The sequence below is a fragment of the Myotis lucifugus genome, unplaced genomic scaffold (assembly GCF_000147115.1).
Source record: "Myotis lucifugus unplaced genomic scaffold, Myoluc2.0 scaffold_156, whole genome shotgun sequence".
NCBI classification, from domain to species: domain Eukaryota; kingdom Metazoa; phylum Chordata; class Mammalia; order Chiroptera; family Vespertilionidae; genus Myotis; species Myotis lucifugus.
In genome coordinates, this window is record NW_005871204.1 from 2784468 (window position 1) to 2798564 (window position 14097).

The 14097-nt window shown below is 43.7% G+C and overlaps 1 protein-coding gene across 2 annotated transcripts in view; it reads left to right on the forward strand.

The window, feature by feature from the left end:
- Positions 1–14097, forward strand: part of BEST3 (bestrophin 3) — a 38479-nt gene that overhangs the window by 10727 nt on the left and 13655 nt on the right. Inside the window, exons 5-9 of one of the 2 annotated variants that reach the window (XM_006095474.3) lie at positions 4905–5059; positions 6727–6804; positions 6908–7060; positions 10807–10887; positions 13930–14081. In XM_006095474.3, the coding sequence (XP_006095536.1) occupies positions 4905–5059; positions 6727–6804; positions 6908–7060; positions 10807–10887; positions 13930–14081 (619 nt within the window). Of the gene's footprint in view, positions 1–4904; positions 5060–6726; positions 6805–6907; positions 7061–10806; positions 10888–13929; positions 14082–14097 lie in introns of those variants that run through there. The other variant, XM_023759463.1, reaches the window with a different exon arrangement.

The window sequence follows — 14097 nt, forward strand, 5'->3', positions numbered from 1 at the left end:
GCCAAACCGGCTAGGGCTTAAGTCATTTTAATGGCATGGCTTACAACCAGCATTTTAAATGGAATGGAATGGGATGGAAAACATTGGGTAGAAGAGCCAATCATTGTTTTGTGAACCACACACATCTTACTGTGGTTCGTTGTATAAAATGTCTGACAGACAGCCCCACACAATGCCTTCACAATGTGACTCCATCTCAATCTCATTTCGCCTCCCCTTGATTTTCCCACTTGGCAGGGATTTCTAAACCTCCACCACTGAATTTAGAGGACAGCTGTAGTTGAATCTGGTGGCTTCATGCCATTCATATGGGAAATACAAAGATGAAAATGAGCCAGGCACTTTGCAATGTTCCTGAAAAAGTCATCTCTCTGAGAAGGGCTCAGTTGCTGAATCACAACTTTCTCTTTCAGAGAGAACTGGCAACAAACCCACCCTGCCTTCAGGTTTTCAGATGCAGAGCTTGTAGCTCTTCTGGTAATAGAGCCTCATTTGCACACTCTGCTTTAAAGGCAACACATCTGCCTCAGCTGCTACCGAGGAAAAATAGATCAATTGTACAGACAAAATCTATGATAACTGGAATACTGTTTGTCAATGGACTTAATTAGTCCTTTGACTTGAGGGCAATAAAATTTGCCTTGAAGTAGCAGAACTTACTCCATCAAACCACAATTCAAGTTGCAAGCAAATACAAACGTGTGTGTGTGTGTGTGTGTGTGTGTGTGTGTAGATTTTTATTTACTTTGACCTGAAATATTAAGGAGGGTTCTTTGGGATGAGCAGTAGGAAAATTGCTGAGCAGAGCTGTACCAGCCAGAAAGCCAGAAGGAAAGATATAACAAGAGAAACCCCAGGCAGGTGCAATGGCGAGATAAAATAGCAATGTCAGGAGTACGGATAGGGCCCGCGGGAGCATGGCGTGAAGACTGACATGTGAAGGAGACAAAGATTGTGAGGACCAGCCAACTGATACGGCTGCCAAACGGTAGGAAGTCAATACCTGTGGTTAACTTAGCCTTAGAGATGCGGATAAAGACCACATTCTGAACAAGATCACCGGTTTCTGGTTAAAATGGCCTGAAGTACCGATGAGGATAACATGTCCTTTGATAGCAAATGCTCTTTGAATTGATTTGATCAGCAATCTAGAGATTTTCTTTGAATTGATCGAAAACTTGATTTCCAAAGACAGGGTTACTTTGGCTAAGATGTGTGACCCCGCAAGGAATAACAAAAATTATTCTGCCTGTACACTCTTGGCGGACATATTAATGTCTGGTTAATCATCTTTCAATATATTTGGGCTAAAATTAAAAACCACCAGCTTTCCTTGCTTTGCATGACCGCTTCCAGTCAGTGGTAAGTGTGCTACATGGTGGGGGGGTTGGGGAGGCCTGACTTTAGCTTTGGCGTTTGCACTAAATAAACCCTCACTCTTTTTTAATGCTGTTGTTAATCCTCATCTGAGGATTTTTTTTCATTTATTTTTAGAGAAAGTAGAGGGAGGGAGACAGAGAAACATAGATGTGAGAGAACACATCAATTGGTTGCCTTCCACACGAGCCCTGACTGAGGCTCAGGACTGAACCTGCAAACCATGTCTGTACCCTTGACCAGGAATCGAACCCTCAACCCTTCAGTGAGAGGGCTGGTGCTCTAACCACTGTGACACTGGTCAGTGCTAAACCCTCACTCTTCATATTTGCTTTTGGCTAAGAAGCCAAGAAAGGACTTGCCAGCAGAATTTGATCCATATTCCTGAATAAAAAATAACTAAAAGTCAAGTTATTTCTTGGTCAAATGACAAAGATTGCAGCCTATATACAAATGGGGATATTTTTGAAAATTGCACTATAATCCCAAGAATATAACTGTTAAGTAATTGATATGAAATGTCTGAGAATAGGTTTCCAGGTAAAGGATGATGCATAGAACCAAGACAGGTCAAGTTCATCTATTAAATTCTTTCTTTTAAAAAAATGGTTTTGGGGGGGTTTTTTTAGGGACAGAAGAAGGGAGAGATAGAAACATTGATTGAGTGCCTCCTGCATGCCCCCTACTGGGAATTGAGCCTGAAATCCAGGCATGTGCCCTGACCAGGAATTGAACCTTGACCTCCTATTGCACGGGACAATGCTCAATCCACACAGGCCAGGCCATCTATTAACTCTTGTAATAAGAATTAATCACGCTCTGCAAGTCCTGGGCAGGGTGGGGAGGAAAGCATAGTTATCTGGCTTGTGCAATGACTTTGAGATGCACCGAGAAACGAGAACAGAATTATCAGGCTCATTTTGATTTCTGAACTCCGAAGAGAGTCCAATTTCCCAGGCATGAGCAGAACCCTTCTAAGCTAATATAAATAATCTATTATCTAAAACGAGTCTCCTGTTAGTAAATATTGGCTTTGTAGTTGTTACTCTGTTTGTTTGAAATATGAATAAACAGAACCTTCTGTCGGTGGGGCAGTGATTTTCAAACACTGCTATAGGTCAGTGTTAGATTTTCCCGTAGAGTTTGGCAAACATGCAACTTCCTGAGCCCAGTTCCGTGAAATCACCCAGGAAGACTGAAAAGCATGCCGATGCCTGGACCTCACTCGAGAATCAGGCTCTAGAATCAGGCTCTGGGGGTAAGGCCAATGCATTGGTATTTTCTAAAAGTATCCATGTGAGACTCTGCGCTATGGAGTGCTTTAGTGGGTGAGGCTGGGGCCCAACTCCCGCCAAGAACAGGTATCACAGGTGATTTCGATATCCTTAATCCCTGGATCTTATTCTCAAACACACTGGCCTAGATCATATCAAAAATCTAGGTAACTCCAAAGCTCTATGAATTGGTGACTCTCAAAATGACCAAGTCTCACTTTTCCCTTGACTTCTTTGTGCTACAGCAACACCTCTTAAGTAAAATTCAGCCTTCGTGGTTGGGAGGGAGGATTACTTTAAACAGGATGGCCAGATTCATACACTGATTAAGATGCTCAAGGATAAAACTGTGTTACATTGGGGCAAAAGTAAATTTTTATCTAAATGTGTTATCAGAATTTCATAAGTAAATGGTTGCATCGCTGAGACAAAAGTAACTGAAAAATTATTATTTCACAAATAATCAGTTTTTGAAATAAACTTTAATTCAGAAAATATTATTTATACTAAATCATAATGAACATTTAAAAGTCCACTTAAAAAATCAAAGGGGTGCCTGGCCAGTGTGACTCAGTGGTTGAGCCTTGACCTATGAACCAGGAGGTCAAGGTTTGATTGCCCGTCAGGGCACATGCCTGGGTTGTGGGTTCCATCCCCAGTCGGGGGCGTGCAGGAAGCAGCTGATGGATGATTCTCTCTCATCATTAACGTTTCTATCTCTTTCTCCCTCCCGTTTCCTTTCTGATATCAATAAAAATATATATTTTAAAAAGTCAAAGGGTTAAGTACAAGGATAGTCATGGCAGCATTAACTTTAATAACAAAAATTTAAAAACTACTTCAAGTCTATTCAAAAGAGGACTCATTAAATAAGTATTGTATACAATTAACTAGGATGCAGCCATTAAAAATAAGGACACTGCTCTCTCTATATATTAATAAATAATATCTTCAAGATATAACTGAAAATAGAAGCAAACAATAGACATGTGTGTCATATAAATCCATTTGTGTTTTTAAAAATTAGGGCTATGTGAAATTCATGATATCTTTCTGGAAACTGTGTGGCTGGGAAAATGAGACTCACTTTCCCCATTAATATTCCTTTGGCCCTTTGGGGTTTTTGCACCATTTGAATTATTCCTTTTTAAAAAAATAAAAGGTTACGTGTAAACTGTAAGCTTTTAGTGTGAATCTTTGTATGAAAAAAACCCTGGTACATAGTAGACATTCAATAAATGTTTGTTTATCAAATAAACCTGCTACGTTATTCCTCCTACTATTCAAATCTCTCCTTTCCTTGGTGTGTAGATGGGAGGGGGTGGGTAGCTAAAGTTTCACATAGTACATTATGCTTCAGCCCTTACTGAGTGCTAAGTGTGTGCTAAGCATTGTCAGCCTCTTGACATGTGTTCATCATCTCAGGTAATTCTACATCTCAGTGAAGTACTTATTATCATCTCTCTTTTACACATAAGAAAACCGAGGCTTAGAGAATTCTCTGCAAACTCAAGCAAATTGTGTTACACACACACACACACACACACACACACACACTTAAAGAAGTACCTTTCAAGTAGATGCAAAATGTTGTGAGAATGATGAAAATAATATGCTCTTGTCCTTCCCAAGGAACTTTGCAGGGGAAACATTTCTGTGTAACATGCCATCATGCACGGCAAGAGAGAGCCGGTGGTGGGAGCGTTGAAGCGGAGAAATTCGGGGAGGGAGGCTTCACAGATGAGGACCTGATTAATTAAGACTTGGAAGGGAGTGGTCAGGAGAAGAGTCATGTGGCCCATGTTTCCACACTACACTAAATGCTTTGTATACATTATCACCTTTTATTCTTTTAATCCTAACAATTCTAAGTGTTCTCATTCCCAATTTTGGATGAGTAGATCAAAACCTAAAGAAGAAACCTTCCCCAGATGCTTGGGCCACACTCAATATGGCCTTACTCCCTACTGGCCATCTCTGTCAAGGATTGACAACATGCATTGCCTCATGTAGTGAAGCATAAGTTGTGTGTTCACGCCCCGTGTGTGTGTGTGTGTGTGTGTGTGTGTGTGTGTGTGCGCGCGCAGGCACTCATTATCTCTAACACAGTATAAAGTACTTGTGACAGGAACCTCGATATTTCTTTAATATTCCTCCATTATACACTCACATAGTAGACACTGAAATACTTATGGCAATGTATTAGTGCTAAGCTAAGTCTGTATAATCCAGCTATTTTTATTTTGTACAAAGGTTTTATGACAACAGATGAAAGAAAATTATTTGACCACCTCAAGTCTCCTCATTTGAAATACTGGGTTCCATTCATCTGGTTTGGAAATCTGGCAGCGAAAGCCCGGAAGGAAGGTAGAATCAGAGACAGTGTTGATCTGCAATCATTGATGACTGTAAGTACATCATAAATTGCCCCCCCCCCCCCACACACACACACACACGATGCTAATCAGAGACCAAGAGGGAGCTGGATGTGACAGGTTGGACCAGGGCGAACCTGCTTTGTTTAATTCAGAACCCTCAGCATGCAGGACAGGACAGCACACAGGTTCTAACTCAGGTTGATTGGCATTTGGTTGCTTGGAAACTCTGTGTTAACAGTATTGGGCTTGCAATGTGCTCTGTAGGAAAGTGTCCCTTGATTGATTGGCAGTGTCTGCCAAGGGTTCTGCAGGATCTGGTGCCCACACAGCATATTTGCATCCCTGGCTCCAGGACCTCCCCAGTCAGTTCCCCAAATTGGAATAGTTCAAGGTTAAGCCAGCTTTTCAGATGTTCCAGGAAACAAAATTGTGTTTTTATTCAACAAAATAACCCTGAATTCACCTGAGAAACAAATTAATGTAAGAGCTAGATAGATTTGTGCCATGACAGTCTCCTGCCTGGATTAGGCTAAGAGGAGTGAATGATTTAAAAATAGCTTCTGAATAAAAGTGAACTCTTCCTTCCAGTCTCAGATAATAATTTATGTGCAATTGGGCAGGGGAGGGGGGGTGAGGAGGGAGTCAATGGATCCCAGTCCTTCCTGCTTCAAAGAAAGATAGATTTTCTGTCAATATAAGCAACCTTATTTGGCAGGGGTGGAGGGTTAGGATAGATTTATTTCTTTTTTCTAAGATCTATGGTAAGCATGTTTAAAAAACAGAAAAACAAACAAAAATATCTCCACATAATATACCAAAATGGCTAGAAATGACTTATCCTATATAATAAAAGCCTAATATGCTAAGTGTCCGGTCGACCAGTCGGCTGTTCAACCAATCAAAGCGTAATATGCTAATGATATGCTAAGGCTACTCAACTGCTAACTATGACATGCACTGACCACCAGGGAGCAACCAGTCAACCAGTTGCTATGACATACACTGACCACCAGGGGGCAGACAGTTGACTGGTCAACCAGTTGCTATGACGTGAACTGATCACCAGGGGGCAGATGCTTAGCTTGCTGCTGGGGTCCCGCCAGTCGAGACTGAGCAAGACAGGCTGAACATGCCCTGGAGCCCTCCTGCAGTCCCTCCCCAGCTGGCCAACCTCCCACATCCCTCCTCTGCCCCAATTGCGCACTGGTGGGGTCCCTCGGCCTGGCCTTCGCCCTCTCACAATCGGGGACCCCATGGGGAATGTCAGAGAGCCAGTTTCAGCCTGATCACACAGGCCAGGAGGAGGGACCCCACTGGTGCACGAATTCATGCATTGGGCCTCTAGTTTAAAATATTAACCACTGCCTTCCCATCACCACTTTGGACCAACATCATTTTGGAAATTATGGATTCAATAGAGTAGGAGATACTTCTATAAAGTCCTAACTTATCTGAATATTTAATATACATATATTCAAATGTACTTCTTTTTGTACATTGTTGAATGATGTTCATGGCTTGTTATTTTCAGAATTTTCCTTTTGGGGTGGTGTTCAGAACCAACTTATTAGCTTTGCAAAGTCCCCTTGTTTCACAGATATAGTCATAAAAGACATGGCCACATTCCTAATCCTACTAAATATTGATTACCACACCCGTCATTTTAGTAAATCATATTTTATCTGTTTCTGACTTAGGAAATGAACCGATACCGCTCTTGGTGCAGCCTCTTATTCGGTTATGACTGGGTTGGGATCCCGCTGGTTTACACCCAGGTATCAAATGCCGTGCACATGACTTTTATTTCTGCTTGCTCCCTCTGGCACTGGCTGTGGGCCACCAGCGCTGTGCTCTCACTTGGGTTTCTCTCTATTCCAGGTTGTCACTCTGGCTGTCTACACCTTCTTTTTTGCGTGCCTGATTGGACGCCAGTTTTTGGATCCCACCGAAGGCTACGCTGGGCATGACTTAGATCTTTACATTCCAATCTTTACTCTCCTACAATTCTTCTTCTATGCCGGATGGCTCAAGGTAGTCAACGGTCTCAGAGTCGTGAGACCCACTCTGTAATCTCTCTCATGTGCCAAACTCTGCATGCTGATCCTTCACTGAGTCTAGCCAGTCATTCCTGCGTGAGTCCAAGATAGATTTAACATTTAATGGCTCAGAGATGTTATTCCCTTTCATCCAGGGATTAAAGTGTCAGGGATGTGGTGAGTACCTATTCCAGCAACTGAAGCAGCTCCTTTATGCAAAGAGCTTACAAGAAGACTCTTTTATGGCTATTGATTTTTTAAGTCTTTGTGTGCTCCCACTAGGATTACAATAATGTAAGTAAAGTAGTAACTGTATCTTCATTGTACTGTTTTGTACTGTGATAAGCAACTACACAGTAGAAGAGAGTAAATAAGAAGCTTTGTATCTTGGTTCTGCTCGACTCTGCAAATAGTTCGCTGTGATTCCCTGAAATCCCACTAGCTGTCTCAATATTAAATGCACCCCATTTTCAAAACCAGAATTGAGACTCAGAGAAGAATTCATCGAAATCAAAACCAGAAACACAAGAACTCATGACAACATCTGGTTTGCCAGTGAATTGAAAACAGGTTAGGACAGTGAGGACGACTTGTCCAGTCATCAGTGTCAAGTTTTCACTGTTCCCACCAGCACCTCCTCCCACTCCTCCTGGAGGTATGTGTAGATATCAGAGTTCTGATCCTTCCATCTCTTTGGGGAACGTCCAAAACAGAAGTACAGTATGTGATGAAAAAAGAAATTGGAGTCTTTGGCTGCATTAGGTTAATTGAAATCTAATGACAGTTTGAAGATGGCGTTAATAACATAGACTTTCCAGGTGTCTGACTTTCCAAACAGCCGCTTGTCAGAGGGCATCGGTGAGGTCTTCCAGGCTGTGGCAGCGTTTTCCCTGCAGGTGCCTTTACTTTCATTGGTTTAAATCTTAACCAGAAAAACAATGAATTATGTTGGCATTTCAAATTATACTCCAAAGAGTAAAGGCATATTCTTTACAAATGGCAAAAACATTTTTAACCAGATGACAGATTCCTTTTTTTTAAACTTGTACATATTTTATTACACTGCAGGGCTAACACATGTTACCCTCCTGACAAGATGCTTAAAAAGCACTAGTTGACTTACATGTATTTCTCAAATTTTCTTCAAGATACAAAAATTGCCAAAATGATGAATTTTATCCCATTGGGAGCTTTGATATATTAAAAAGTCTCCATACATATATATATATATAACTATATATAACTATATGTACATATATATATATATATAGAGAGAGAGAGAGAGAGAGAGAGAGAGAGAGAGAGATCTTTGTGAGAGAGAAACATCGGTCAGTTGCCTCTTATACTGGCCCCAACTGGGGAATAAACCCAGAATCTAGGTATGTGCCCTGACTGGGAATTGAACCCCCAATCTTTTGGTGTACAGATGATGCTCCAACCAACTGAGCTATCCGGCCAGGGCTAGACTCTATTTTTATAAACAGAAAAATCACCAAAATTGGCCCAAATGTTTAATCATTCTGTTCTTTCCCCTGAGTAGTGCTGAGATTTGTAGTCTTGCTTTGTGTCCATGTGAGGTGTTTGGCCAGCCTACAAGAAACAGTTAGTTCCTGCCTTCTGACAGTCTCTCTAAAATATTAATGTTTTTTTCTTTTATAATTTTTTTCAATATATTTTTATTGATTTCAGAGAGGAAATGAGGAGAGAGAGAAAGAAACATCAATGATGAGAGAGAATCATTGATCAACTGCCTCCTGCATGCCCTCTACTGGGAATCAACCCTGCAACCCGGGCATGTGCCCTGACCGGGGATCAAACTGTGACCTCCTGGGTTAATAAGTCAACACTCAACCACTGAGCCACACCAGCTGGGCTCTTTTATAAAATATTTTTAAAGAAAAATATGAGCCAGGCCGGCATGGCTCAGTGGTTGAGCATCGACCTAGGAACCAGGAGGTGACAGTTCAATTCCCATTCAGAGCACATGCCTGGGTTGTAGGCTTGATCCCTAGTGTGGGGTGTGCATGAAGCAGTCGATCAATGATTCTCTCTCATCATTGATGTTTCTATCTCTCTCTCCCTCTCCCCTCCTCTCTGAAATCAATGAAAATATATTTTTTTTTAAAAATTGATTCTTTATTTTAAAATATATATACATATGAAAAGCCAATCTTAGCTCCATTAAGAGAGAGGCAGCCCTAAGAGAAGTGAGTTTTCTCACCACAGATTGTATCTCAATTTCTAAACAGCTGTTTTGTCTACACCATTCTAATAATTATCACTCTTTTCACAGTGTAGAAAATTCATCTAACCTTATGAACAGTATATTATTCAGTTATTTGATGGAAATGGAGCCTTTAAGAAAGTGAAAAAGTACTTTTGTGATATAGTTAATTCAGAGGCATAGGTATCATTTTGGTAGTTAAATGTAGACTCTACCCATAAAAGTGAAATTCTGAATATAACAAAAACAGTTTCAAGACCTATCTAGTTGCCCATGTAATTTAAGGAAACCCCCAGACAAGAAAGGGCAGAGAGCCCCTTAAGAACTTTCAGTCAAGGACCTCGACATGGATGCTTCTATGAGGCTGACTGATTCAGGCCCTGGCTAGGGCTGTCCCTTAGAATAAGGGAGATGGTGGTTCTCACCCCTGGCCACTCATTGAAGTCTCCTGGGGGCTTTACCCAACACCGATGCCTGGGTTCAACCTCTCACCCATTAAATGAGAATTTCAGGGGGAGGAGACCCAGGCATCACTCATTTTAAAAGCTCCCCAGGTGATTTTGCTGTTCAGCCAAGGCTGAGAACAACTCCTCGAAGTGGTTAGACTTAAATCCTAAAAAATAAGTAGGTAGATTTTCTACCAAATAGTCTCAGAATCTAGAAACTACTAATCAATAGTGCCTTTATTTTATACACTTGTAAATTTTTCCCATTTAGGCCCAATGAAAAATCACTCACACACCCAGATAATAAAAATCAAAGGGAATTACTAAAAAATGAGACTAACAGGTGAATCATATTTGGCATCTAAATCTCTCATCAAGAAGGCTATTCAATTCAGGAGCATGGTAAGAACGTATAATATTGACCAACTATTGTAAGATATATAAGAAACTACTAAACTGTTCCCAGTGGGAAAACTAACTCACTAAATCCTTTAGGGTAAAACTAAGTAAGACAAATTCCAGCTTTATGACTTACTAGCTCTTGGACTCATTCATTTAACAGTTATGTCCAATAATTATAAAGCTCCTTGTACTATTTTCGTTCATTGTGATTTGTCTTTCTTTGCTGTTTGAACCTTCCCCATGTTTACATTTTGTCTCGACACCTGGGCCTTCATAAATTCCTTAAGAGCGCAGGCTGTGCACCCCTCAAAGTGCCTGGTGCAGTGCCTCGCACACTGTCAGGGCTCCTTCCATAGTCAGAGGTTTGATTTGTACCTAAAAATCAATTATAGGACTTCTAAAAGCCCATGGCTTCTCTGCACAGGCCTGCAGTGCCACCGGGTAAATAGATCCACTGAGAACCTGCCTGTGCAGGTGCGTCATTCCGGGTCTGAGAGTCGGGTCTCGTTTGTTGGTAAATATCTGCATCTGTACAACAACCCACTCCCCTCGAGGCTTCATCTGATGGAAGGGACAACAGAAAGCAGAGTGTGAAACAGGCATCCTCTTCAACCTTCACTCTGAGTCCTCACAGCATCGTGGCTGACTTGGTCTGTGTTCTAACTGCAGGTGGCTGAGCAGCTCATCAACCCTTTTGGAGAAGATGATGATGATTTTGAAACGAACTGGTGCATTGACAGAAATTTGCAGGTGAGATGACCTTTCCTTTCCTTTCCTTTCCTTTCCTTTCCATATATATATATATATATATATATATATATTAGAGGCCTGGTGCACAAAATTCGTGCATGGGGGTTGTCCCTCAGCCCAGCCTGCACCCTCTCCAATCTGGGACCCCTCGGCAGATGTTCAACTGCCAGACATCCCTCTCACAATCCGGGACTGCTGGCTCCTAACTGCTCACCTGCCTGCCTGCCTGATTGTCCCCTAATCACTCCCCTGCCAGCCTGATTGACACCTAACTGCTCCCCTGATGGCCTGATGACCCCTAACTGCCCTCCCCTGCAGGCCTGATCGCCCCTAACTGCCCTCCCCTGCTGGCCTGATCACCCCCAACTGCCCTCCCCTGCCGGCCATCTTGTGGCGGCCATCTTGTGATGACGTGAGGGCAGCCATCTTGTGGTGGCCAACTTGTGACAGCCATCTTGTGATGACATCACATGTGATGCCACCTAGGCTTTTATTATATAGGATATATATCTCTATATATAAAAGGCTAAGTGACCATCTGACCGGTAGCTATGACAAGCACTGACCACCAGGAGGCAGATACTCAATGCAGGAACTGCCCTCTGGTGGTCAGTGTGCTCCCACAGCAGGAGTGATGCTCAGCTGACCTACAGGCACCAGACACCAGGCTCACAGCTGGTGAGCGCTGCTGCTGCAGTGGCACAAGCCTCTCCCACCTCTGTGGCAGCACTACTGAGTAGCAGCAGCGGCAGGTGTAGCAGGGGCTGGGATGAGTGGGAGTGGCACCCAGCCCTGGCTTGGGCTCCTCCCTGGTTGCCTGCTGCTTCACGCACTGCTACATCCGGCCGGGCTGAAACTGGCAGTCCAACATCCCCTGAGGGGTCCTGGATTGTGAGAAGGCACAGGCCAGGCTGAAGGACCCCACCGGTGCATGAATCCATGCACTGGGCCTCTAGTTAATAGCAAATTACTTGTGCCATTTTAAATCCAAACAGATCCTGAATGCAGGCCCTTGAACTTTGGCCCGACCGTTAGCCACAAATAAAAGGGGTTTGGCCCTTCAGTATGTTGCCCAAGGACCTTCTGAAACCTCACAGCTCCTGAATCTCAGTTCCAGAGAAATGTAGCCCCTTTTAAGTAGAATTTCAAGCCAGTTTTCTTTTTTAAGTTTTATTATTAACCAGAGGCCCAGTGCACAAAATTCGTGCATGGGTAGGGTCCCTAGCAGCTGCCAGGTGCTGGCCGCCGGCCAGAGCCTTCCTTCGTTCTGCACTGCCCCCTGGTGGTCAACACATGTCATAGCAAACAATTGAACTCCTGGTCAGTTGAACTCCCAAGGGAACACTTTGCATATTAGGCTTTTATATATAGATGTTATACAGCCTCTTCCACCTCAGAACAAAACAATATATTAATGCATTCTTTAATCTGTTTTTCATTGCCACCCAGAGAAGTTAACAGTGACATAATGGCAGCCAGACGCAATCTGATGTGAGTTCCCAAACTCACGTCACGTAGGTCCCTGCCATCGGATGTCCATCAGCTGGACACTGGGAGCCTGGGCCACACTGGCCCGTATCTCAGATCCGCCTGTATCGCACCAAGGGGACCTCGGCCCCTTCCCTGAAGCATTATCCCACAGAGGTTTTCCATGAAGAACCAGCATAAGATGAGAACCACAGCCTGTGGAAGGCCTTCAGCTCATCTATTTGTTTTGAGCCCTTACTCAGCTCTTAATCAGGTTCAAACATTTCACCATCGGTCACTGTTGGTTCGAAAACTGGCCCCCGTACAGGGAGGGCAAGGAGAGACTGGAGGAAGAGGCAGGCCACTCCAGATTGGCGGGCAGCAGGTTTAATAAGCAATGGGACACTTACATACATACGAGGCTTGTCTTGGTTGATCACCAGATCAGCATATGTCCTCACCCACCTGGCAGAAGCTTCAAAGTTTATACAGAGGCCTTAACTGGCTGGGTGCCGTCAGGTATATTGTTATGATTGTCTCAACAACACGTTGCTCTCTCCAGCCTGCATCCCCGAGAGCAGCTCCACTGTGACCAGGACATTCATTCCAAGGACAGGACAGTTAGGTGAGGAGCCTCCAACTGCCCAGGTCCAGCTCCTGGGTCACCTGGCGGTCACATCATCTCCATCGCCTCCCTCAATAATCACACTGTCAGTCTGCTAGAGAGGAAGCCTAAGCCACTCACTCTGTAAAACTTGGATTCCCAGAGGGTTAATAAGTCACTCATGCATCAGATTGTCAAAGAGGAGAGACCACTATAGCCCCAAGCAGGATAGGGTGTTGATACACTTTTCCAAACAAACAAACAAAAGCTCAAGGCATATAAGAAATGATATCTATACTAATAAAAGCCTATGTGGTCATCATGCCCTCATGTTGTGATGCCCTCACGCCGTAACAGTCCATCACCAGGAGGCTGTGTGCGGGTCCTGGCAGCTTCGCGCAGTGCAGAGCCAAGACCCCCGGCTCAGGCCGACCTCTTTGGGGCCATCCATCAAGGAGCCCCGGATGCGTGGGCGGGGCCTACCTCTTTGGGGAGATGGATCGTGGGGCTCCCGCACTGTGAGAGGGCACAGGACAGGCTGGGGAACCCTTCCCTGCCCCGAGTGCACGAATTTCATGCACCGGGCCTCTAGTCAAGTATAAAGGTGTTTATGAAATCCACAGCGTGGGATATTGAGGATCTTCGGCTTCCTGCAATATCTGGGATTTGTGGGTGCTGTCAGGATGAGCAGTGTGGTAACTCTGAGCAAAGAAGACGGTGCCTCTCATGCCTCCAGGTTAGAAGCAGCTCCACTCGGAGGCATGTGGCTTGATGAGCCTCGTCTGGGCGGTTTCACAGCCCCACCCTCTGCAGCGGCCCTGGTTGCAGCAAATATGAACCACAGACATTCGTATTTTCACTCATCGGGCTGTGCTGCATCCCATTCCAACTCCCATCCACCCTCCGAAACGTCTTCGCTTTCTTTCTACAGTTCACATCTGGATTATTCTAACACGCAACAATGCTTTCAGGTCTCTCTTTTAGCTGTGGATGAAATGCACATGAGCTTACCCAAGATGAAGAAAGACATCTACTGGGACGATTCTGCTGCTCGCCCCCCATATACACTGGCAGCTGCTGACTACTGCATACCCTCATTTCTGGGGTCAACAGTCCAAATGGCGTAAGTGCATTTTTTA